Raw genomic sequence first — 27,563 nt, 5'->3', positions numbered from 1 at the left:
ATCAAGATTGCCGGGAGAAATATCAATAACCTCATATATGCAGATGACACCACCCTTAAGGCAGAAAGTGAAGAAGAACTAAAGAGCCTCTTGATGAAAGTAATACAGGTGAGTGAAAAAGTTGGCTTAAAGCTCAACATTCAGAAAACTAAGATCATGGCCTCTGGTCCCATCACTTCATGGATGGGGAAACAGTAGCTGACTTTATTTTTCTGGGCTCCAAAATCACTGCAGATGGTGATTGCAGCCATGAAATTAAAAGACACTTACTCCTTGGAAGGAAGGTTATGACCAACCTAGATAGCATATTAAAAAACAGAGACATTACTTTATCAATAAAGGTCCATCTGGTCAAGGCTATGGTTTTTCCAGTGGTCATGTATGGATGTGAGAGTTGGACTATAAAGAAAGCTGAGTGCAGAAGAATTGATGCTTTTGAACTGTGGTGTTGGAGAAGACTTTCGAGAGCCCCTTGGACTGCAAGGAGATCCAACCAGTCCATCCTAATGATCGGTCCTGGGTGTTCATTGGAAGGACTGATGTTGAAGCTGAAACTCCAATACTTTGGCCACCTGATGCAAAGAGCTGACTCATTGGAAAAGACTCTGATGCTGGGAAAGATTGAGGGCAGGAGGAGAAGGGGACGACAGAGGATAAGATGGTTGGATGGCATCACCGACTCAATGGACATGGGTTTGGGTGGACTCCAGGAGTTGGTGATGGACAGGGAGGCCTGGTGTGCTGTGGTTCATGGGGTCGCAAAGAGTCGGACACAACTGAGCAACTGAACTTAACTGAACTGACAGGTTTACAGAGTTGTGTGATATTTGAAAACTAACTGTATATTAATCAACGACTAATATTTTCCTAGTCAATCCCAGAAAAAGAGAACCATGAAATAAAAAACCTTCTTTGAGGAAAGTTCTGATGTATATCAAACTTAAAAAAAAAGTGATACTTTAAAATTACTATTTTGACAATTTGAACCTAGACAAAATATATCATTCAAATTATTCCATTACATAATAACTTCTGCATTATGGGTGGGATGGACTTGTTGGTAGCAGACAGAATTTCTGTTGAGACCAAGTGAAAAAGCAGGATTAAATACCAAATCATCAGTTTGAGTGTACTGGAGAGATGGGAGGCAATGAAAAATAGATGCGGTACAACTTCTTCATCAAAATGAGCTGACTTTTACAGCCATTTTTATCTGTGGGACATTTGCCAATTTGGTAGGGGGAGGGGAGAGGCAAGATGCTAAAGACCTAAGTAGAAGGCCTCTCAAAAGCAATACAAAGTTTTGACAGTCTTGTGAGACCTGCAGGAGAAATGGCCTTAAAGAAACATCAGATATACAGCTGGAAACTCTTGGGAACCACAGTGACCTAGGTATGAACTATTTTCAGGCCTGCAGCCCAGCCTCAACATATAGCAGTTCCTGATTAAATTAAGATGAATAACTGTGTTGTCTGCTTAGTGAAGGCAGGGAGGAATCCATTATATAGGATGATACATCATATGAATCACAGCCTCCTATACAAAATATTCAACACTGAATACAAAATTACCAAGTATGCCCCCCAAATACCAAGAAAAAAATCAAAAATCACAAGAAAAAATAGACAATAGAAACACACCTGCAGGTGATCGAGATATAAGAGTTAGCTAGGAATTTAAAATATCTCTAATATGTTCAAGGCCATAGAAGTAAGACTTTCCTAAACACATGCTCTCTTCTCCCCCACCTACAATCTCTGCATTGTTTGAAAATACACGTTATAAGTCATGGAAATAATCTGATGGTAAATCAGAAGATGTTTTTCTATAGAACTCTCCAGGAGGGCAAAAGCACACAAATGAAATGCAGTTCATGTGAGTGGCTTGTAAATTATTGGTCTGTGTGTATGGTGCGTAGAGTGAAGAGAGAGAAGAAATTCTCCGCCTGTGTTTCTGAAGGCACTGAGGAGCCTGAACAAATCGCACTGGGCATGAAAAAGTTACTTGCTCTCATTATCAAAACTTTTTAAAGTTTAGTTGTGTTAAGGGGAAAAAAATCCCTCCAGGCTTGATTCTTTTTATGACTTAATCTCCCTGCAGCTGTAGATATATTAATTGGTAAAGATGATGACCTGATGATTAGATCAGTGACCTCAGGATCAACCATACTTCAGTCACACTCAATCCTAAGAAAAAAGTGGAAAGAAGGCTGTATCAATAGAGGCCAGGGAGGACCAGAATGGAACTGATACAAGGTCCCTTCCCATTTTGATTGCTATGAAGATGAGTTTCTTCCTCTGTCCTCTTAAGGGTAACTACTTGAGTTGGAGAAATAGGCATAAAAAAGAACCCAAGTTTCAATTTTATTAAATATTTACTCAAAGAGGCTATTTTAAATCATTACTGAGTTATCTCTGATTGGTATGTACAAATAGTCCCTCTCTGCATTCTCACATTCTAACTTTAAAAGAAAAGAGGCCTCAAGAGCTCACTCCAGAATTCTGCTACAAAAATTCATGGAATCAACTTTCCTCAGCCTTCACTTTAAAACATCTATACCAGCATAGGGCAACATCTCCTGATATGCACGTTCCAAAGTGAAGAGGCATTTTCAAGCCAGGAAGAAGAAATGAGGCAGGCTCCTGAGGAACATTTTAAAACTACATTTTCCTCCCTGCCCACAACCCAGCTCTATCTCATTATTCTTGAGAGTATATTGTAGATATGAAAGATTTGGAAGAATGAAAAATACTGAGAATTAGGGAGATGGAGTGATAAGTAGAAAACATTGGTAGTCACCTACTATTGGAAGATAAGACCAAAACCAAATGACCAGTTTCATGTGGGTACTGATTGAACAAATTCTGAGACACAGGCAGAGTAACATGCAAGCCCGTGAAAGGCAGAATCTCTGGGAGAAAAATGGGAAGAAATGGCAACTGTGTGAGAAGATAGAGCGTCTATGAATTGTAGATTATACTTCCTTTTCTGTATCCATGGAATTGACCAATGAAAGCATGGGCAACATTTGAAGGGAAACTGTACATAGTCAGGTTGTAATGTTTAAATGAATAGATGCTGTGATTTGTAATGTATATCAAGTCTTGCCCCTCAGTCTGGTAATGGCTCTCCTGTCTAACATGATGTTTTCTCTTCACTGTGAACTATATTCGTGAATATAAAATATGGGGGGATTAACTGAGATCTGAATTTTTGAGAGTCTTTAATTAAGCTTTGTCCCCAATACTTAAGGAGATTGAGATGCCATCTATGCCTACATTATCCTCATCATCTGAGTAGGAATCGCATAGACGCTCAAAACATACACCTCCCTAAAGTAGAAGAGACATGTTACATTTGGGAATGTATGCTGAGGGCTGATTGTGGAGGCCATGGTAGTATTGCATTCTTTTTTTCCTACAACTTAAACCTAGGTTTCCAAATGTCTATTGAACAGAGGTGTGAAGTGGTAGTCATAGTTTTGCTCCTTAAACCTTTGTTCAAACTTAACAAACTTGAGCTGATTTCTAACAAGTTAAATGCACAGCGTTTTTGGAAGAGGATGGTGACAATACAATGTCTTCTCAAACTATAACTTAGGTGATCTTTAGAGACAGCATTGAATTCTTCTGCTTGAGTTATGCTGGCTAATAGGAATTTAAGTGATAACTGGTAGGAGAGCACTGAAGCATTCATGCATGTGAAATCAGATGAACACCCAGAATTGGAATTTCCTAAGGAAAGTTATTCTAGCAGAGAAACACAGGCTCAGGTTGAGTGCCAATAACTTTTAAACTAACATGTGCAACTATCATTCTAATAAGTAACAGCTAAAGGTGCCTGAAGAAAAGCAACACCAATATTTTCAATTACATTTTAAAAAAACAGCTCAAACAGAGTTATAGACAAGTCCCCTTTCTCTGTTAAAGGGAATTTAATCTGTCTTAACTTTGACTCCATGTATTAATGCCTACTCTTGAAAAGCACACATACAACTTAAGTAAATCTTAAATTAATAAATTGTATTATTTATATTACTCTTATTTATCAATAACATTTAATTAATTTATTAATGATTTACTCATGTAATTTATTATAGTTTAATAAATATTATTTAAGTAAACAGAATGACTAATTCATCTACAAAAAGAAATTGAAATCAAGAACTTCTGGTTTCTCCTGGTAATTTTTATTTCTATTCAGTGATAATACTAGTCTGAAATATTCCCCTTTAAATTATCTACTCAACACCATATCAATTCTCCACCTGTCATGCAGTTCTAGATTGCAGTGTGACTTCAGCTTCAACTTCTATTCATTAACATTAAAGGATACATTCTCATGCTTATCCTGCATAAAATCAGTTACCTTTCAAAGTTGCCTAAAATTTATGAAATATTAGTGATTCAAATATATGAATCCTCAAAATTTCATAACAGACATATTTAGGTATATATCGATCTATATCAAATCTTACAGTATGTAAATGAACTTACCCCTTCAGGTTTTCTAAAATGTAGAGGTAAAGCTGAATCTTTGCCATCAGTTATTTTTCCCATCCCATGGAGTATTTGGAATGATTTTTTTTTCTTTTCTTAATTTTTTTTAATTTTAAAATCTTTAATTCTTACATGTGTTCCCAAACATGAACCCCCCTCCCACCGCCCTCCCCATAACATCTCTGTGGGTCATCCCCATGCACCAGCCCCAAGCATGCTGTATCCTGCGTCAGACATAGACTGGCGATTCAATTCTTATATGATAGTATACATGATAGAATGCCATTCTCCCAAATCATCCCACCCTCTCCCTCTCCCTCTGAGTCCAAAAGTCCGTTATGCACAGCTGTGTCTTTTTTCCTGTCTTGCATACAGGGTCGTCATTGCCATCTTTCTAAATTCCATATATATGTGTTAGTATACTGTATTGATGTTTTTCTTTCTGGCTTACTTCACTCTGTATAATCGGCTCCAGTTTCATCCATCTCATCAGAACTGAATCAAATGAATTCTTTTTAACGGCTGAGTAATACTCCATTGTGTATATGTACCACAGCTTTCTCATCCATTCATCTGCTGATGGACATCTAGGTTGTTTCCATGTCCTGGCTATTATAAATAGTGCTGCGATGAACATTGGGGTACATGTGTCTCTTTCAATTCTGGTTTCCTCGGTGTGTATGCCCAGCAGTGGGATTGCTGGGTCATAAGGTAGTTCTATTTGCAATTTTTTAAGGAATCTCCACACTGTTCTCCATAGTGGCTGTACTAGTTTGCATTCCCACCAACAGTGTAGGAGGGTTCCCTTTTCTCCACACCCTCTCCAGCATTTATTGCTTGCAGATTTTTGGATCGCAGCCATTCTGACTGGTGTGAAGTGGTACCTCATTGTGGTCTTGATTTGCATTTCTCTAATAATGAGTGATGTTGAGCATCTTTTCATGCGTTTGTTAGCCATCCGTATGTCTTCTTTGGAGAAATGTCTATTTAGTTCTTTGGCCCATTTTTTGATTGGGTCGTTTATTTTTCTGGAATTGAGCTGCATAAGTTGCTTGTATATTTTTGAGATTAGTTGTTTGTCAGTTGCTTCATTTGCTATTATTTTCTCCCATTCAGAAGGCTGTCTTTTCACCTTGCTTATTGGAATGATTTTGATATCAGTAATGGCCATTGTGCTCTCAGTTTCCTAATTTACAAAATAAGGTTAATGACAATATCTAGCTCATGGTTGTTGTAGAGAGTAATAGAAGGTTTCCTGGTAAACAGTAAGTGCTTGAAAAATGCTGTTATATTATTGCTCTCATCATTTTTATTGTTATTATTGCTCATTGATTTAAAAAAATTATACAGGAAAATGGTCTTTCTATTGGACCCCTCACTTATGCTTCTTCACCTTGTATATTTTGAAATCTAGCCAGAGCTGTGATAAGTTATAGTCTCTACTTCAGTGATCTTTAAACTAGACTGCTATAGTATTTTATTTTATTAACATCCCTGAAAAAAACTCAGCAAGGCTCTTCACAGGAGCAAAATGTTACAATTTGACTGTCACTTTCCAGGAAGATGACTCAATATATTTCATACTATTTGAGAGATAATAATCTGGGCCCTCTGATGTAAAGGGATTTAAAAGCCCTTGAGCATTTGGGGTTTGTATAGCTTTTGTTTCCATAACCCTCCATGGTTTGGCTACCTATTCATCTATTTTCAACTGATACATCACATAAAACAAAGAAAAAGAAACTGCAGTCAAATTCTATGTGGAGATTTGAGGTTCTAGTCATTGTGTGTCTTAATTAGAAAAAACTGTCCTGCTGTTAGGAAGAAACTATGGATTTATGCCTGGAGACCTTTTTAAGGTCCTGTATATAACAATTATTATTCATGTTCATTTGTTGTTTTCCTTTAGGTTGTAATTAATGTCCAACATACTGGTTTCACTACTCAAAAGATGAACAACTTTATGAATTTAGGGCAGACACTGTAACAAGTAGTTATTTTCCATTTCAAACTGTGGCAAAGAAAAAGAAGAGGGTATTTTTCCTGAATGGCCTTTAACATTATTTCTCTTTGGAAATATCTTTACAAATGACCAGATAGGAAGTTTTAGCTCTTTGGTTATAATAACACTGATGAGTAACAGATTGAACAAGGTTGAAAAAGTACTTCACTGAAAAGTCCACTTTGGGAACAAAGAAAAATCTCAGTTCTATCTTGATTATGCACTTGTGCTACACACCATGACAACTTACCAGTTTAGGTGCTGAATTGGTACAGCCAGTTGAAAAAGAGGCTGAAAAATTAAAAACCTCTTTGAAATACTACAAAACACAGTCTTGCCTCCAGTCATATCCCTGTCTCCCATATCAGAATCAATACTTCATTCCTTACTCAAATCAGGACAATGAAGAAAAACTATATGCTGTATGCAGTTAGGTGATTAGAAGGATTCTGGCCTCTCTCTTACTTCCAGAGCATTTTTTTTTCTCTTCTACCTTTACAGTTCCCGTTACAAAAAAATTCTCGAGCTTTTGTTGTGCATGAAGGGGAAAAAATTATTAAAATATTATTATTGAGTCCCAATTTATTTTTCCATTTGGAGGAAAACAGTCCATCCAATCTGCAATAATATTTAAATGATAGCATCTCTATAGCACCCAAGTTCTTACTGGTGAAATCTGAAAAGATCCAAAGCCCCTTTGTGTGTATAATAACATTATTAGCACATTAAATTTAATCATAGGGGATTAAAAAGTAGTTATCATAACAAATAAGTTTTTATGCATTTATTTAAAACTAGTGGCTTATGGTGGCTCAGACAGTAAAGCGTCTGTCTACAATGTGGGAGACCCTGGTTCGATCCCTGGGTTGGGAAGATCCCCTGGAGAAGGAAATGGCAATCCACTCCAGGACTAGTGCCTGGAAAATCCCATGGACAAGAGGAGCCCGGTAGGCTACAGTCCATGGGGTTGCGAAGAGTCAGACACGACTGAGCGACTTCACTTTCTTTCTTTCTTTTCTTAGTGGCTTATTAAACATGGCAAATATTTTGTTCGTGTTCCAAAAAGAGATCCTTATTGATACTTATATTTTATAGACAAGTATTGTGAAAAGCAAACTTTAAACAAGGTTGACACTGTTTTTCAATGCTCATGCTAAATCCCCTTTGAATGGCAGATGCTTAAGATATTCACTCGTTCAACCATTCATTCCCTCACTCATACACCACCTACACCCAGAGCACACATTTCATGCCAGGTATGAAACCTATATGCAGGTCAGGAAGCAACAGTTAGAACTGGACATGGAACAACAGACTGGTTCCAAATACGAAAAGGAGTACATCAAGGCTGGATATTGTCACCCTGCTTATTTAACTTATATGCAGAGTACATCATGAGAAACACTGGAAGAAGCACAAGCTGGAATCAAGACTGCCTGGAGAAATATCAGTAACCTCAGATATGCAGATGACACCACCCTTATGGCAGAAAGTGAAAAGGAGCTAAAAAGCCTCTTGATGAAAGTGAAACAGGAGAGTGAAAAAGTTGGCTTAAAGCTCAACATTCAGAAAACAAAGATCATGGCATCTGGTCCCATCACTTCATGGGAAATAGATGGGGAAACAGTGGAAACAGTGTCACTTTATTTTGGGGGGCTCCAAAATCACTGCAGATGGTGATTGCAGCCATGAAATTAAAAGACGCTTACTCCTTGGAAGAAAAGTTATGACCAACCTAGATAGCATATTGAAAAACAGAAACATTACTTTGCCAACAAAAGGTCCATCTAGTCAAGGATATGGTTTTTCCTGTGGTCATGTATGGATGTGAGAGTTGGACTGTGAAGAAAGCTGAGCACCAAAGAATTGATGCTTTTGAACTGTGGTGTTGGAGAAGACTCTTGAGAGTCCCTTGGACTGCAAGGAGATCCAACCGGTCCATTCTGAAGATCAGCCCTGGGATTTCTTTGGAAGGACGCTAAAGCTGAAACTCCAGTACTTTGGCCACCTCATGCAAAGACCTGACTCATTGGAAAAGACTCTGATGCTGGGAGAGATTGGGGGCAGGAGGAGAAGGGGACGACCCAGGATGAGATGGCTGGATGGCATCACTGACTCAATGGATGTGTCTGAGTGAACTCGGGAGTTGGTGATGGACAGGGAGGTCTGGCGTGCTGTGATTCATGGGGTTGCAGAGTCGGACATGACTGAGCGACTAAACTGAACTGAACTGAACTGATGATGTTAGAGTACCTAGATGAAGACATGGTCTGTGTCTTAGAGAATGAGAGAGCTCAGATTGTCTCTCTACCTAAAACCGTACTCAGTGATATTGGGCGCCTTTATTCCCTCAGTAATATCATGAGTTAGGGAGACAACAGCCTATAATCTAATCTGAACTCTGAAATAATGATCTTCTTTCACTTGACAAGAGATAAAAAACCTCATATCATACACTTTATTAAGGTATACAGGTTAAGACAAAACAAAATAAAAATTAAGTCTGTTATTCATAAACCAAGTAAGATCTTGGTCTGTAAACTGTGCTGCGTAGAATACAGGGACCCAATGTGGAATTCCTTGCCTTTAACTGCCTGCAGGAAATGATTTCTTGGCTACTTATTACGGTTATCAGTAGAAAACGTTCCTCATTCCTAGGGTGAGAAGGATGAAAGAAGCTCCTATTTTCCCCAACTTCCTCAAGCTTCCTCCTGAAGGCCCCCTTTCTCTCAGGCCAGCCTGGGAAGCTGAAAATTTTTAACTGCGCAGAGTTAAATCTTCTCCTACCTAGGCAGTTGGTGGCTCAACACCGCACGGGCCGGAGGAAGCTCTGGACACCTCCCAACTGCCGCATCTGGCCACACCCGAGTCCAAACGTCCGGATTTGAGGCCACGTTGGTCAGTGTGCTCGCGGAAGCCGAGGTTTGAAACGTCACATTCTGCGTGGCCCCGCCCCTCTGCCCGTAGCCCCGCCCCTGCACGTGGCCCCGCCCACACGCCCTGCCCTTGATAACTGCGTGGCTGCCGTCATTTTTTTCCAACTGTAAAAAAAAGTTTGTATCTCCTCCCTTCAGATTCTAAAAGTAATGTGATTGTTAAAAAATACTTTGGAAAATACAAAAATATGTGTGTAAAATAATCTGTCGTCATAAGAGAAATACTAAGACCATTTCAGTGTATTTCTTTGCACTCTCCTTACCATGAATAGATAATAAATAGATTGAGCTCCTTCTTTGCCTTTTTCACATACATATAAGTGCACAGGTAGGAAATGCATAGTAAATACACTTCATAAGATTTTGTATATCTTTTCTTTTTTAAAGAAACATACTTTAAAACTTTTTTAATGTAAAATGTACATACGTAGGAGTTAAAGTTCTGTTGTATATATTAAAAAGTGAAAAAATTTAAAAGATCAGCCAAGTACCTTTCACAGAATGTTCTACTTCCTATATTTTAAGGAACCTATGTACCCCTAAGGACTACATCCATTTCCTCAGCAATATTATAGATTTTATGACAAACATTACCTTGCTTTTCTTTATAGTTTCAGTTCAATTCAGTTGCTCAGTGGTGTCCGACTCTTTGTGACCCCATGAATCGCAGCACGCCAGGCCTTCCTGTCCATCACCAACTCCCGGAGTTCACTCAGACTCACATCCATCGAGTCAGTGATGCCATCCAGCCATCTCATCCTCTGTCATCCCCTCTTCCTCCTGCCAATCCCTCCCAGCATCAGAGTCTTTTCCAATGAGTCAACTCTCCGCATGAGGTGGCCAAAGTACTGGAGTTTCAGCTTTAGCATCATTCCTTCCAAAGAAATCCCAGGGCTGATCTCCTTCAGAATGGACTGGTTGGATCTCCTTGCAGTCCAAGGGACTCTCAAGAGTCTTCTCCAACACCACAGTTCAAAAGCATCAATTCTTTGGTGCTCAGCTTTCTTCACAATCCAACTCTCACATCCATACATGCATGACCACTGGAAAAACCATAGCCTTGACTAGACGGACCTTTGTTGGCAAAGTAATGTCTCTGCTTTTCAATATGCTATCTAGGTTGGTCATAACTTTTCTTCCAAGGAGTAAGCATCTTTTATTTCATGGCTGCAATCACCGTCTGCAGTGATTTTGGAGCCCCCCAAAATAAAGTCTGACACTGTTTCCACTGTTTCCCCATCTATTTCCCATGAAATGATGGGACCAGATGCCATGATCTTTGTTTTCTGAATGTTGAGCTTTAAGCCAACTTTTTCACTCTCCACTTTCACTTTCATCATCATTTTTTATTCAAGTATGGTACATGTTACAGAAAAGTCAGTCAACTGTAGGTGTGTTCAATGAATTATCACAAAGTGAACCCACCAGCATAACTGCCACCCAAGTGAAAAAAAAAAAAAAATTAGCATCCTAGAAGATCCTCCTAATGACTATCCCTTTTCTGTTCCCCAGAGGTAATGATTATCTTGCCTCTAACACCATAGTTTAGTTTTGCCTATTTTTGTACTTTATAAAAATAGTCCACTCATTGTTTTACTGTTCAATACTGCTATTGATTATAGTTATCTTTTACAAAGTACACTCCATATACTAACCATATTTATGGCAAGTCTATATCCTGTCTTCTTCACTTAACACTCTACAGAGTCATTTTTGCATGTCATTTAACATTGTGCTAAAAAAGAAGAGTTTTGCCTTATAGTCTACTGGATGGATATAGTGGATATAGCACGATTTTATTGGAAGTATAGGGTTTTGTTTTTTTTTTTTAAGAAGGGGAGGCAATATCTCCTAAGTATATAAATTCATTTGCATGTTGTTTTGTGTACATCTGTGGGTTATCTATTTAGGATTATTCCTAAAAATGGAATTTCTAAGTCAAAGAGCATTAACTTTTTAAAAGTCCAGTGTCCTGCTGCAAATTATGTCAATTTATGTTCTTGCTAGTGATGTGTGATAGTATCCCATTAAGTCTCTCAAATAATTATGAAAAATCTGTTAACCTGATAGGTGAGAAATGTTTTCTCCTTGATGTTTACATTTACAGTCCTTTGATTACAGGAGAGGTTGATTACACGTTTATTATTAATTCATATGTCTCTTACTACAATTTATATATATAATTTTTTCCCATCACATCAAGTTTTGCCATTGGTTTCTCCATTAGTGGGCTTCCCTGGTGGCTCAGATAATAAAGAATCTGCCTGCAATGCGGAAGACCTAGGGTTAATCCCTGAGTCAGGAATATCACCTGGAGAAGGAGTTGGCAACCCACTCCAGTATTCTTGCCTTAAGCAGACTGTTGTGCTTGAATCTCTTAGGTTAACATGAATGAATTGTGGTCCTTAAGTCAATGATTGGCCTAATCTCAGGACTATCATGGAAATTCCTTCAGGGTTCTTTAATATCCTTTGAATCCCCCACTCTTTCCTATAGATGACAGGATTGTGAAAGATGATTGCAATTTCATTACCTCATTGCAGTAACTACATGAAATCAGATTTCACTACTGTCACATTATAGCTCAGAGAATAACGTTGAGTCCATATGTGACTTGCTCAGGTTAATGAAAGGACATTTGAACCTGTATATTCCCACATAGTTCCTCTACTTTGGCTAGTTTTGAGCTGAAAGTTTTCCCTTTATCATCGCAAATCAAGTAGTTGAGGTTCTATTAGGCATGGTATCTGTATATGACCAACCTAGATAGCATATTCAAAAGCAGAGACATTACTTTGCCAACAAAGGTCCATCTAGTCAAAGGTATGGTTTTTCCAGTAGTCATGTAAAGATGTGAGAGTTAGACTGTGAAGAAAGCTGAGCGCCGAAGAATTGATGCTTTCGAACTGTGGTGTTGGAGAAGACTCTTGAGAGTCCCTTGAACTGCAAGGAGATCCAACCAGTCCATTCTGAATGAGATTAGCCCTGGGTATTCTTTGGAAGAAATGATGCTAAAGCTGAAACTCCAGTACTTTGGCCACCTCATGTGGAGAGTTGACTCATTGGAAAAGACTCTGATGCTGGGAGGGATTGGGGGCAGGAGGAGAAGGGGACGATAGAGGATGAGATGGGTGGATGGCATCACCGACTCGATGAACATGAGTTTGACTGAACTCCAGGAGTTGGTGATGGACAGGGAGGCCTGGCGTGCTGCAGTTCATGGGGTCACAAGGAGTCAGACACGACTGAGCGACTGAATTGAACTGAACTGTAAATTTGAGACTCAAGGGAAGAGTTGCAAAACTGGGCTAAGCAGGTTGTAGTTGCTGAATAATGCAGAACACATGGGATCACCTCTTATGCTCCATAATGATAGAGAAATGAGCCCCCAAGGAAATGATGCCATTGTGCATGGCCTTGCAGGTTGTACACAGTATAACTCCAGACGGGGCACCATCCACATCCACTATGACTTGAATAGCATTCCCTGGAATCTGGTAATCACACCTGAATCTTTAGTAACTTCTCAATTTTTAATTTTTGTAATAACAAGTGGTTTGCAAGCATAGGTCAGTGTAAACTAGAAATAAGAGTAAATGATGCTGGATTAGAACTTTGCTGTTAGTTGTCAAAACAACTAATACAAAAATTTGAAGTATCAAAGGTCATTCTTTGTTCCAGAAAACATAATACTAAGGGCAAAACATTTAAAGCACGTTTGTCCCTGTAGAAATATAGTTAAAACACTCTGTGGGTATATAGAAAGATTTCTGAAGCATCAAAACAGAGTAGGACATTTTCTTACAAATACCAGGTAATTGCAATACAGATTCTGTAATAGCAGTTACTTGGTCAGCCAGCATATAGGAAAATATTCATGTGGATGAGAAAGTGACCACACACTTAGCAATGAGCGTTTTAACAGTAGAGCCATATTAGAGGCCAACTTGTTTTGCAATTACCCATTGTGGTTGCTTAGTCAAAATCATTCAGCATGAAGTTAGGAGAGATTGCAGATGACCCTAATTGAAGCCACCTGTTTAGGCTCTCGTGGGTTGCTGAAGAGAGGAGTCAGGATCATTCAGGCTTCATAGTAACCGGCTTTGCCCTTATTCCACCACAATTGTTAAATATATAACACACCTTAGTATTTTATACCCCTCTGTCAATCGTTATTATTTCTTTTCAGGGAAGCAGTGTATCATAATCTTAGAAAGTCCAGAAGACTGGACTTGAGCTCTTCCATTTGCAAACCAGTGGAGTTTCCTCATTTATAGCATTTAGGTTTTGAATTGATTGATTGATAAGACAATTTTTCTGCTCTAAATCTGTATATACATATATGTGTGTGTGTGTGTGTGTGTGTGTGTGTGTGTGTATACATGGGTAGCCTTTCCCTTCTCTAGGAGATCTTCCTAACCCAGGGATTGAACCGAGAACTTCTGCATTGCAAGTGGTTTCTTTACAAGCTGAGCCACAAAGGAAGTCTGTATACATACACACATATACTTTCAAGTGAAGATTTTCTTGAATTATGATTTTATTTAGTATGAGTTTTTAAAAAGAAACATCAGAAAGGTTTTCACATGAGCTTAATGTAGAAAACCCAACACAGACATACAACATATATCTGAGCTAAGTTTTGATAATATCCTTAGTTCTGGTTTCAGATATTCTCTATTAAATAACTATTGTATTTGCAATAGTAAGTAAAATAATGTCTTTTCAGAGCAAAAAAGATGAAAGGGCTCTCTTGCACATCCTGGGTAATTTCATAATCAGAGTTTTAAAAATTCTTTATCAGGATTGGGCAGGACTTTTGGTACAGAGAACATAAAGAAATGCGTTTCTTTTCTGTTCTTTGGAATAGGCTTAGCAATTACCTCCCTAAGAGTAAAAGCAATTATCTGCTTGCCCATACAAACACGGGTTGTTTAAGCTTTGTCCTTGTCTTGAAGTTACAGAAAAAGCAAATTGACAGGTGGGTTTGATATTGTTGAGCAAATTCAGGGGCCACCCCTGAGGATGCAGGCTGAGGCCTTGTTATCACATGTGGGGCCTTTACTGGTGTGTGGGTGTCCTCTGGACCCTCTGAACGCAGCTGTACAAATTCCAGGTATAGCTCTGCTTGATCAAATAGCTATTAGTTTCTCTTTGGAAGTGGGTGAAGTTTAACTTTATATCCTTGCCTTTTTGGTATCACTCTCCCACCCTGCCCTGGAACTCACAGCATCATCTGGGACTAAGATTTAGAAACTATACTCATTAGAACAGCTAATTCAGGATTTGAATTTTTTAAAAGGAAAATCCAGGATGCAAACAAAATAAAAATGTACACGTTTACAGAGCATTGGTTTCTAACTATTATTTAAAATTTACATGTTCTCTTTTCTCCTCCTCAACATAATTTGAGATAAACTTCTTAAATTTCCATTCTGAATTGTATTTGGATGGGTAGGACTTTTAAATCTGGGGAAATTATACCGGACTCTTCCTTCCAAGTCTATTTCTAGGTCTGTCTTTTATGCCTCAGTGAACACATCCTCTGGCCTCAGGCCGCTTCTCTGAAGGCATCCTGGGCCTATTGCTCCTATGCTGTCCCTGTCAGGTTTTTTCTCCTGTGTTTTAGATACTGGGCAGTGCTGTGCATGTAGACTAGCTCTGAGGAAAGCAAGCAAACAAACACCAATTAGTAGCATTTGTCAATTTCCATGTATAAATATTCCTACCATGGCCACTTTCAAGCTACCAATCTGAGGCATTGGGAAGAGAAGTGCTCAGCTGACCCCCAGACACTGGCCAGAGCTTGCTGCGATACCCTCCATATATCTGTCTTTGCAGACAGCAGCTGGGTCTCAGTCCTAGATGTCTGTATGGCTTTTGCTTTGGATCCATTTCTGTCTTCTTTAATTTTTATGAATTATGTTTATTAGTAGACATGCTCTTTTTGCTTGGCTAGTTTGTTCCAAGCCAGTTTTTCTGTGTGGTTTACATAGTTGCAGGGTCCCTCTGATCATTGCCTTTCCCATGTACCTGACTACTTCACGTCACTCCAGTCACACAGTATAAACTTGTTATACCTTCTTGTTCCAACGTACATGCTAAATTTCTTTAGCTTGCTTTTAAGACATAGCAGGCAGGTTCTGAGCTTCATGTATAATGAGGCTTTTCTCTGCTCAAAGGGGCATTTCCATTAATTTCTTTGATGGCTGTATCCTTCAGGAGCCTGGAGGCAAGAGGATATGATCTTGAGCATCATATGTCTGAGATTTTACAGTATGAAAATTATGGTACACCTTAGAAAGACATAACAGATGTTGTATAGATGGATGTTTCACCTGTGGGGTAGTATAGTGAAAGTTCATGGGGAGACCAGGCTTGGACCCACAAAGGTAGCTATCTTTAAGCATAAAAAATTTGAATATGTTCAGATGTAAACGTATCATTTTATGTTGATTGTTTTCTGATGTGCCTTTAGACTGATAAATAGCTGTGCCACACAAGCCCATCACTGGTTTATAAAGGCTCTTTTACAATACTGAAGAGAAACCATCAGAGTCTCCAGGGACTTCTCTGCTTCCTTGGATGTGTAGACACCTCTAGTGCTAATTCTTTTCCAAGTTCTCTTACTACACCTCTATACCCATATCTTTATTCCTGGTTTAGCCTCTGGTTTGCTGAGCATTATATTGTGTGCAATTCAATTAAATGGATATTTATGTGACCTTTCGATTTTCTCAGAGAAGACCTGTAACCACCTCCCACCTAACCAAGACTAGCTACTTTTGTTAGTGGCATTCTGAAGAAAATGACCTTTTTTTTTTGGTAAAGTAAGACCTTTAGAACAGAAAGCTTGTAACTAACAACAACAACAACAAAACGAGGACGCTGTCCAACCTCACTATCACATTATTGTGTGTCCTTGTTCAACTCTGAACCTCTGTTTCCTCAATGGAAAATGAGGAGGTTGGGCCTGGTCTTAGACCTGAATAGCATTCCTGCCTCACCTCTGAGTAGATAACTTTTATGGTGAGGCTTTTCAGGTAAGAAGATGAAATGGTGGTAAGTTTCAGGGTGGGGAGTGGGGAGGGATGTGGCTGGCTAGGAAATAGAAGTGACTTTTGAGATGATCTCTTCCTGGCTTCAGCCCTCACAGCTGGGGTTACTAGATTTAGCAAATAAAATTAGAGGCTGACCAGTTAAATTTGAATTTCATTGATTAAAGAATAATTTTTAGTGCATTACACATAATGCATGGGGCAGTACACTTCAAATTATTCACTGTGTAACTGAAATTCAAATTAAACTTGCATCCTGTATTCTGTCTGGCAACTCTACATAACAGTAAATAACAGCTTATTCTGTCTCAACAAGTTGAGGTGGACAAGTAGGGCGTTGTAGTAAAAAATAGAACCTTAATTTGTAAAGACTGAAACCAGGTAGTTATTTGATACCTGTGCAGCATGGGGTGGGGAAGGTGTCATTTTTTTTCTTTTTTTGCCCAGGTTGTAATACCACTTCTATAATAAAAAAAATTTTTTTTTAATATGTGACATTTTATTACTGACATAGGTTGCCAGGCTAATCCCTGAACAGACCTAAAGACTCTACATGGAGTTGTAGATAAGAAAGGTCTGTTACCAGAAGGAGAGAGAGATGAAAGAAAAGCTATTAGACATTTTACTTAAAGCAGAAAATACTAAAATTGTGTCTGGCTTAGGAATTGAGTTGAATAACTTTGTTTAGTTTGTATATTAAAATGGAGGAAAAAACTTAAAAGAGTTTAAATTTTTAGTAAGTGTAACATTTAACTAATAGGCTGTCCCTGTATTTTCTTAATCTTCAGCCACTTGGAAAAGATGATGGTTGTGCATTTGTGTGGAAGATTATTGTACTGCTCTGTTTTACTGACTGTTGTATATTTAGTAGCTAGAGTCTATAAACTGGGTAACATGAACTACACGTTGGCTATTGTGACTGCTGACATTTCTGTCATCAATTCACTGGTTGATAGGCCTTATTACTGATGGCAGACAAGAGAAATACAGCTTCTGACCTGCCTGAGTTCAACAGTCTTAAACCACATCCAAGTTTCACATATACTCCGTCTCTACCACCTGCTGCAAGATTATCATATGTTTCAATTCTCTGTTTTAACATGAATAAACTTGTTCATCTACGGAGAACACAAACTGATCCTTCTCATTCATATTTTTGGGGAAATTAATCATGTAGAAGGTATAAACACTTGTACAACAAATACCCGCTAAGGGGTGACTTAATTTTTCATTCATTTAAAACTGTTTATATAGCATTGACTCTGGTCTTGCCCTGCTGCTAGCTGGATAAAAAAATAAGAGAAAATCATGATGCCATTTGTGTGCCAGGAAAGAGCTAAGCAGCAGGGTAGTGAGGGACCACTGTGGGGCCACACTAACCTAAATCAGGGAGTGTAGAGGAAAAGATTTCTGCAGGCGATAAGCTTCAAAGAAAAAAAGACTGGGGAAACAGGAGGAGGAACTGCACAGAGGAAGAGGGCATGCTGAGTAGGGAGATACAGGCATTGTGAACAGAGGGATTGCATGTGCTAAGGCTTGAAAGGAAAGAGAACATGACACATGGGGGCATTTCAAGGAATTCCGTGGATTGGCATGGTGGGTGAAGGAGCGGGCAGTGACAGGAGATGAGGTGTGGGACTGAGCAGGGGCAAGACTGTTTTGTTTTCTTTCTTTTGTTCTTCTGTGCCATGTGGCATCTTAGTTCCTTGACCAGGGATCGAGCCTGTGCCCCCTGCGGTGTGAGCATGAAATCTTACTCAATGGACTGGCAGGGAAGTCCCAAGATTGTGATGGTCTTCATGTTCTGCTCGGGTTTTAAATTCCTGAGGATTGAGGAAAGGGATTGAAGTATTTATAAAGGAGATTTGTGTTTTAAACAGTCTGGCCGCAGTGTGCAGTATGTGAGAAGGACCACACGGGAGGCAGAGAGACAAGCCAGGAGCTGCAACAACAATCTAGAATAGATTTTCCTTAGGTGCCCTCTCTCCCAGTCTCAAATTGGCAATTTCAAGCGTCCTGCCTCTCCTCACACCTCCTACCTCATCTCCTGATTTGTCATTCTCAACACAAGACCTCTCCTCTCATTCAGAGAGAGTGAGCTTTTAGATCTTCGTTATTGCTGAGTTATTCCTCCTCCCAAGCCTGACTGGTTCCACCTGTGCCCTGGATCCCAGCTGTCTGGCCTCCCCAGAGAACTTGCCTCAAACTCGGGCCCCCTCCCTCCTGCTTTTGCTGCATCCCACTTCTGTTTACGGCTTCCTTCCCACCAGCACTAACCCCAGCATGATGCTGGTGTGCGTTAGGCAAGCAGCAGTGGGCTCTGAGAGAAACACAGAATCAAGGTTTATGGAGAATGAAGAATTACACGGATTTTATGTTTAAGTGAAATGAAGTTGGAAAAATTTGTGTATATATATATATATATATATATATCAGAAAAAAATCCGTTATGTGTGTGTGTATGTATATCTATATTTTAATTTGTCCATGCACACATATGTTTCTGCCTTGAGAAAACGGGAAAGTTTGAGGGTGCCACTTACTAAGCCAGAGAAATTTACAGAGAATCAGGAGAGGGCAGACAAGTTTGCAGCAGACAACTCATACCTAATGAGTTATGTTTTGACCATATGAATTTTAGAACTCTGTTGCATGTCTCAGTGGAAATACCTAGTAAGTAGTTGTGTATATGGGTCTAAGTTTCGGTGGAGAAAGCTGAGTTATAGTTCTGGAAATGGTAAGTGAGTCTATGCAGGTATAGATTAAATCATTAAGGGAACATATTTAATATAAGAGAAGAAAGCTAAGAGTGGAGCCTTGATACCTGCCTGAAAGGGATAGGCAGAACACCTTGGTTGGAGGGGCTTTCCCTGGTGGCTCAGATGGTAAAGAAGCTGCCTGAAATGCAGGATACCTGGGTTTGATCCTTGGGTCAGGAGAAGAAATGGCAACCCACTCCAGTATTCTTGCCTAGAAGATTCCATGGACGGAAGAGCTTGGTGGGCTACAGTCCATGGGGTCGCAAAGAATTGGACATGACAGCAATTAACACAGCTTGGTTGGAGAGTGAGAAAGAGCACTGAACGCTGAATGAAGAAAATCAGGACAGTGTAGTGTCGGAGAAGATGCAGAAAGGAAGAATTTTAGGAAAGAAAGACAAATCCAAATTATCGCATAGACCCAAAAGATCAAGTAAGAGTACGATAAAGACACATTTATTGAATCAATAAGAAGAGATCATTGACAGCTTGATAGGGCAGTTATGGTAGGATTTTGAGGATGGAGTGAAATGGAAGGAATTGGGAAATGAATGTTAGGTGAGTAAATGGAAGTGACTAAGAAAGGTCAAGGGAGAAGGCAATGGCACCCCACTCCAGTACTCTTGCTTGGAAAATCCTATGGACAGAGAAGCCTGGTAGGCTTCAGTCCATGGGGTCACTAAGAGTTGGGGGTCACTAAGAGTTGGACACGACTGAGTGACTTCACTTTCACTTTTCACTTTCATGCTTTGGAGAAGGAATAGCAACCCACTCCAGTGTTCTTGCCTGGAGAATCTCAGACACAGGGGAGCCTAGTGGGCTGCCGTCTATGGGGTTGCACAGAGTCGGACATGACTGAAGCGACTTAGCAGCAGCAGCAGCAAGAAAGGTCAACAACATTTATTTTAACATGGAGGAGACTTAGGAGGGTCCTTGCTGGTGGGGAAGAAGATGTAAGCAAAGAGGGATGCTGTAAAAGCAGGAGAGAGAGGGCTCAGTGTGAAGACCAGTCCTCTGAAGAGGTTAGATATCTGGGGTCCAGGACACAGGGGGGGCCAGCCAGGTCTGGGAGGAGGGATTAAAGTCTCTGAATAGGAAGAAAAGTCTTGTGATGAGAAAGACAAATCAGAAATGAGGTAGAAGGTGTGAGGCGTAGGGAGGATGTTTGAAATTGCTAATTTGAGCCTGGGAGACAGGGTGAGAAGGGAAACACAGAGAGTTTGCTAGGCAATTGTGAGTGCCCAGTGGATGTGGAGGTCATAAATTGAAATTGAAATCGATCCAAGCCATTGTGTGATTTTCCCCATCAGAGCTGAGAAGCATGTAGAGCCTGAGAAAGCAGACAGTGAAATTTATTTAAGTCTGGGGTATGCCAGGCAGTGTGATGAATGTCAAAAGGCCCCTAGCCAGAGAGGCAGAATTAAGGACCATAGAGATGGGGAATTTCCCATCTTCAAATGAAGAGTTGAGAATTGAAGGACATAGAGAAGAACTTTACATCTTCAAATAAAAGGCCCATGCAGAAATCTTGATTTGCAAAGACAAATGCATACCAAGACTTTCTTATGAAATTTGTAAAGCTAGAAAGAAATTAATTAAAATTGTCTCAATTAGCCATTTTGAAACACCATATGACTGTAGAAAAATACTGGAATATTACATGAAAATGAAAATTGCCATAATGTAAGAGGAAATTTATTGTACATAAACATATTTTAGGAGGATATAGATGCAGCCCTTAACAAAAGGGCTCATATTACAAGCAATAGGCAATAGATTTGAAAATTGCTAGAATTTTTGAAAGCAAAAAGATGTTAATTATTCATATATCATTTGTAAAGTCTCAAATCAGTGATGAACTTTATGAGCATAAATACAGAATTAGACAAAAATAAGTTTACAGACGGTACATGAAAAATAAGTAAGCATATTTACATTATTAAAATATATGATATTAGCAATCTACCTCTAAAGCAGTTTTTGCTGATGTCAAAAATATGCATATTCCAAGTTAGAAGCAAGTGATTTTGGAAATAATATAGATGAGATAGGAAGAAACACTTAGATCCTTTAGAGTCAATAATGCTATCAAATTTCTTGGTACAAGAATAGTTTTGCTGTCTTACTTGGAGTATGTAATTTTTTTATTATAATACATTTTAAGTGTTAATCAAAAAATACTAGAGACTCTTAAATTTAGTAGGATCACCAGGACAAGTTACTCAGATTATGGTGGGTTGCTTTTTATTGTTTCACTTAGTTTTTCTGCATATTGTAGTAAAAGTTGCTTTTCATACATTTAAAATATCTACTGGACAAAAATGTGAAAAAAGACCTTGGCAGTCATTGAATCTATAAATGTAAATCTGGCTGAACTATATTTTAATTCAAATTGCTATTTAATACCACTTGAAGTTAAACCTTTAAAAAACAACACTGTTCATACCAAGTAACTGTGTTTCATAAATACCTTAGTGGTTCTAGTGTTGAACTTCATTGAGGTCAGTTACAGTCCTATGAATATAACCATGTGCCTGGGAATCATCTTTAAGCTGTCTCTGATAACAAAATAGAAAGTAAATGAAAGGCATATGCCAGTGGTTGATATCTTATTCTGTGAATGGGGCTGCAAAAGTTTTAATTTCTCCCCAAACTCCTGTTTTTCTGGGATATGTCTTCTGTTTCACATGGTCCACTATCTGCATCATAGCAGCAAATTTTCTGGAACATGCAAAGGAGACACTCTTTTATTGGACCCCATTGATAAACTTCTGCCAGTAGGGAGGAAGATCTTACTTCTACTTCCATAAGACTTCTTCCCTCTATGACTTTACTACAGGGATGTGTGTGTGTGTGTGTGTGTGTCTGTGTGTGTGTGTGTCTGTGTGTGTGTGTGTGTGTGTATGTGTGTGCATGTGTCTGTGTATCTCTGTGTGTATGTATTTCTGTGTACATACAGATATGGACCTTCTTCTCTCTTTGGTTGAGTATGGAAAAACAAGGAATAGTAGAAGGGGAGAGGTAATTGTATTTCCACTGTAGCATCAGACATGGCTGAGAAATAATGAAGAGGGAGAAGCATGGAAAATAGAGGGGCCATGAAATAACCTTTGGTCTATTTGACAGTTTTGCCTAAAACTTGCTTCTGTCTTTTCATGCATTAGGAACAAAAATGTAAAATCTTGGGAGTGAAACATGACTTAATATTTATATAAGCTTTAGAGTTTACAAAGGATTTTTACATACAACATCTCTATAGGCTGGATAGTAACCTGAATTACAGATAAGAACCTTGAAGTTCAAGTTAAGTGAACTCAGGCCTATAAGACAGTATAGGCCTTTGAATTCAGATTTTTGATCTTAGAACTGATGCTTTTTGAACTACATGACAACTTATTTTTAAAATAAAGATAAAAAATAAAAATAAATAACAATTAGGGTAGTTCAACTATAGAAAAAATGTAAATGTTAACTTCAATTAATTCTCCTTCCCCACTTTCATTTCTTTCTGCTCTCTGTATTTAAGGCTTCTATATCATGAGAGTAATAACATTTTTGCAAGTGCTGTCTTTAAATTGAAAGAGAGAGAGGGAGAGAGACAGAGAGAGAAAAGGAACTTCTGTAAAACACCTAGAAATTCATAAGAAAACTTTTTCAATTGCACATAGGTTTTTCATTTTTATTTTAAATAAATGTTGTTTAGGGTGTAAAACCCACGTTTTATTCTTAGCCTTGCTATGAGTCATTCTCTGCCCTTGGACACCTCACTTAACACATTGTAACCTAGTAAGGTTTTCCTTTTTTCAAAGCTAAATTATGTTTGGCAAGAGAAAACTTTAGTTTTCCTTATTGTGCTGTTCTCTTTTCTTAAAGTACTTGAGATCCTGGGTGTCCTGCTGTGACTTGTTCAAGCATAATTTGTAACAGAAATAAGACTGAAATTTTTCTGGACTTAAAGTGAAGATCTCTTCAAAAGCCATCTTTCAAGTTGGAGTATGGCTAACCTATCATTTTCTTGTCTATTGCCTTGTATTCGTTCCTCCTAAAGTGAGGTAAGAGGGAAACCATCCACTGCCCGCGCTCCCATGAGGCTGTGGCAGTGGCTTACTATGCCACAAGGAGAACTTGACCACCAACATTTTAACTTGATCTTTGTTTCATGAGTAGAAATAGGATTAAATTTTTCTTTTCATTTTTAAGATTATTTAATCATTTAAAGACCCTTCTAAAGCTGTTTTCCTACTCATGTTCCATGTCTTTTACGACTAACTTCTTCATTTTCCCCCTCACATCTTTAGGAATGCCCATACTTCTGTACTTAGTTGTGAAAACTAAGACCATAAAGGTTTATCATTAATGTGATTTTCTTAAAACTTCTTTTAAATTCTATGTGAACTTTGAAAGTCAGTCATCACTAATTTTTTTCCATCTCTTCTACCTACATTTTCTCTTCTTTAAAGCTCATAAAGTGAGATTTTATTACCTATATCAGTCAGTTGACAGTTAATCACATAGTATTTGTGTCAGCTCTTACATGAACATTGCTTTTAACTCCCACTGATATTTAATATAAATATAATATTTCTGCAGCTGAAATATTAGTACCTCAAAAGCAGGAATTGGTTTTACAGAATACTTACAGCAGTATACCTAACAAGCTTTGAAAGTCAGTCATTGCTGATTTTTATTCATTATTGATTTTGATTTTTTCAGAATTTATTTATTTTTAATTGGAGAATAATTGCTTTACAGTATTGTATTGGTTTCTGCCATACATCATCATGAATCAGCCATAGGTATGCACACGTTCCTCCCTCCTGAACCTCCCTCCCACTTCCCACTCTATCCCACCCTTTTAGGTTGTCACAGAGCACTGGATTAGAACTAATTTCCACTGGCTATCTAATTTTACATATGGCACTGTATATCAGTACTAGTTTCTCAATTCATCCCCCCTTCTGCTTCACCCTCTCTGTCCACAAATCCGTTCTCTATGTCTGAGACTTCATTACTGCCCTGAAGATATGTTCATCAGTACTGATTTTTGTTTGTTTTGATACCACTTTTTTCATACATTTGAGTCCCCAACTAAAAGTTTTATTTTATTGGAATACAAAAACAGATTCGTTAATACATTAGGTAGGTTAGATCTCAGGTGGTTGTAGGTTAAAAATAGACTTAAACATGAAAGTTTTTATTTATTTCCATACAAGTCAGTGTTTCAGATGGTTTTTTTGATTGACTGTGGCTGATGTAAGTATTCTGTTAAATGAATTCCTGCTTTTGAGGTACTAATAATCTGGCTGTGGAAATAGTATATTTACATAAAATATTAGTGGGAGTTGAAAGCAATGTTCACTAACACTATATGATAAACTGTCAAATGACTAATGTAAGTAATGTCACTTTATAAACTTGAATGAAGAGAAGGTGTAGGTAGAAGAGATGGAACAAACTAGATCTTGAAGGATTATGAGAATATTTGTTGGGAGGCTAGAAGTAGGAAAAGCTAAGCAGGCATGGGAAATAACTTCAATAAAGGTAGGGAAGTGGCAAGGAATAAACCAGTTAAAAGAAAAAATGTTTCCTGGGGAGTAGAGGAAATAAAGTTGATCAGGCCGGATAGATCAGGGAAACAGGAGAAGTTAGAAATAGAGAACTAAAGAAAGCATTATGGAAGAGGAATCGCATGATTATTTAAAGGCAAACATAAAATAGATAGACAGCATTCATGGAGGGGGGGAAACAATCGAGTAACATAGAAGTAAGGGTTCAAGGAAAGATATGGCAATCATAGTTGTAAATGATTTATATAAATACCAAATTTACTTTGTAAAAACTTATACGTATTTTTGTCATTATGGTAGACAGCTTACAAAATAGCCCCCAATGACTTTTGCCTTCTAATCCTTGTTTAACTGCCTCCTTTGATTGTGGGCTAAATTTAATGCCTCTCTTGTAAAGAATTAACTATGACCTAAGGGATAGGATGCCACTTTTGAGATTCATCTCTTCCTTGTTTGCTCCATCTCTAGTTTGCTCTGAGGGAAGCCAGCTGTCAGGTTGTGGGAAAGCCCATGTGGAAAAGGACTGATGACCTTGGCCAATAAGCCAACAGAGACCTCAGTGAGTGAGTGAGCTTAAAGGCGTATCATCTTCCAGTCCAGCCTTGAAATAACTGAAGCTCCAACCATCCTTGACTGCAGCCTTGTGACAGGCCTGGAGCCACAGACACCCAGCTAACATCTCAATCCCATGTTGGGATTCTTGGCCCACAGAAACTATGAGCTAAGAAATGTTTGTTGCTTTAAGCCACCCAGTTTTGGGATACGCTGTGAGACAGTAGTAGATAACCAATAAACCATTATAGAATTTTATGTTCTTCTGCCCCTACTAGCACAGCTGACTGGATACTATGAAGGACTCTTCCATTATAATACCAAGGAATTCAAGCTAAAATATATACTTTTTTAATGTGTTATTTGAATCATTAACATCACAGAAAATGAGACATTTCTAAGGATGAAATAAACTGAAATCTGTGCAAGGAAATCTCATACTAAGATAAATATTGACATTTTTCAGGAAATAGACCAAGACTGGGTTTCATGCAAGACACAAGACTAGAAGAGATCTTTAAATGAGGCTCATGAAGCTCCAAGGACAATAGTGCCCCTGAGAAGTTTACCCAATTCAAGCCTTTAGGAGTTAGATTAAAAAAATATGAACTCACAAACAAAATAGAATCAATAGCAAATGAAAGGCAATAAGCAGCTTGATGTGGATGGAACATTAAGATATGGATATTCAAGGACTTTAGTGATTGGAATTATCAGATAACGTGTACATGTTAAATGTTTATGGCACTTGCAATAAAAAGGAACATAAATTGAGGAAACAAGTAATCATTAAAAACTTTCAGTTATTCTTGAAAAAGAATGGAAAAGAACTTTTAAAATGTAATCATTAGAATTTAAAAATTTAAAAGAAATTCAAAATGATTGAGATTGTACAATGAAAATGAAGAGCTTCTTTTCTGTCTTTCCTCATCTAATTGTTAGAAAGAATAGACTATATCTGTTGATTCCCCACCATTAAAGTCAAAGAATTCAGTTCACTTGTTCTGCAATTTCTCTTCTCCCTTTGCTCCATCTGCATATTTCTGCTGGTTGTGATTTTCCTTTTAGGTCTCATTAAACTTAGAGATTCATTTATTTTTAAGCCTTTACCACCTGCCAGTGTTATCAGCATTGTTTGCCTTTTCAGAATGTAAACTGAGGGATTTAGAGCCATTACATATTCCTTTATCTTTTCTTGTTTCCCTCCAATTCTGAGGGTCTTTTCCAGTGAGTCAACTCTTCACGTCAGGTGGCCAAAGTATTGGAGCTTCAGCTTCAGCATCAGTCCTTCCAATGAATATTCAGGGTTAATTCCCTTTACAATCAATTGGTTTGATCTCCTTGAGATCCCTCCAAGGGACTCTCAAGAGTTTTCTCCAGCACCACATTTCAAAGGCATCAGTTCTGTGCTCAGCCTTTTTTATTGTCCTGCTCTCACATCTGAACATCACTACTGGAAAAACCATAGCTTTAAATATACATACCTTTGTAGGCAAAATAATGTCTCTGCTTTTTAATATGCTGTCTAGGTTTGCCATTGCTTTTCTTCCAAGGAGCAAGTGTCTTTTTAACTTCATGGCTGCAGTCACCGTCCACAGTGATTTTGGAGCCCAAGAAAATAAAGTCTGTCACTGCTTCCCCATCTATTTGATAGAGATAAGAGAGTACATCTAATAATCATCTAATGGTCAGCTTTTTAAAGTCAGTGAAATATGATTATTATGTTTTTTTGAAATGTGATTATAAAACATGTATGATCTTTCAGTAAAGTCATTAAAATCTTTTAGCTTCCTTGTTTTAGTATTTGTTAGAGGAAATTACTTTCTTTTTGATTTTTGTACAGAACATTCTAACACTCTGATCTCATTTGCTCTGCAGGCCTTTATGACAGAAGCAGCAGCTGTTCCACCATTCTGGTCCCCATATAGCAAATACATTACCCCTTTCTGGAGTTACAGTGGTTTTGACTGAACACATTTCCAATATCCCTCGTAGCTATGACAAGACTATTTTCTGTCCATGTGATGCAAACAGAAGTTATGTATGGAATTTCTGGCTTGGGCATCTAGAACAAAAAGAACTTTCTCCACTTCTCTACCCTTGCATTCTTTTTTGCTTTCCCTCCTCCCTGAGGCTGGAGCATGAATATGGCATGAAGCCATCTTTGACAATAAATCCAATAACAAAAAA

General features: G+C 38.3%; 1 protein-coding gene across 1 annotated transcript in view; it reads right to left on the bottom strand.

Moving 5' to 3' along the window:
• Window positions 1-27,563, bottom strand: part of SPATA16 (spermatogenesis associated 16) — a 382,020-nt gene that overhangs the window by 267,658 nt on the left and 86,799 nt on the right. The window contains 1 exon segment of the mRNA XM_068968836.1: window positions 9,289-9,578. Within this exon segment, the coding sequence (XP_068824937.1) occupies window positions 9,289-9,578 (290 nt within the window).

Source organism: Capricornis sumatraensis, chromosome 1, assembly GCF_032405125.1.
Source record: "Capricornis sumatraensis isolate serow.1 chromosome 1, serow.2, whole genome shotgun sequence".
In the NCBI taxonomy this organism is placed as follows: Eukaryota; Metazoa; Chordata; class Mammalia; order Artiodactyla; family Bovidae; genus Capricornis; species Capricornis sumatraensis.
The sequence above is the reverse complement of the archived record's forward strand: the minus strand, read 5'-3'. Positions and strand labels throughout refer to the sequence as shown.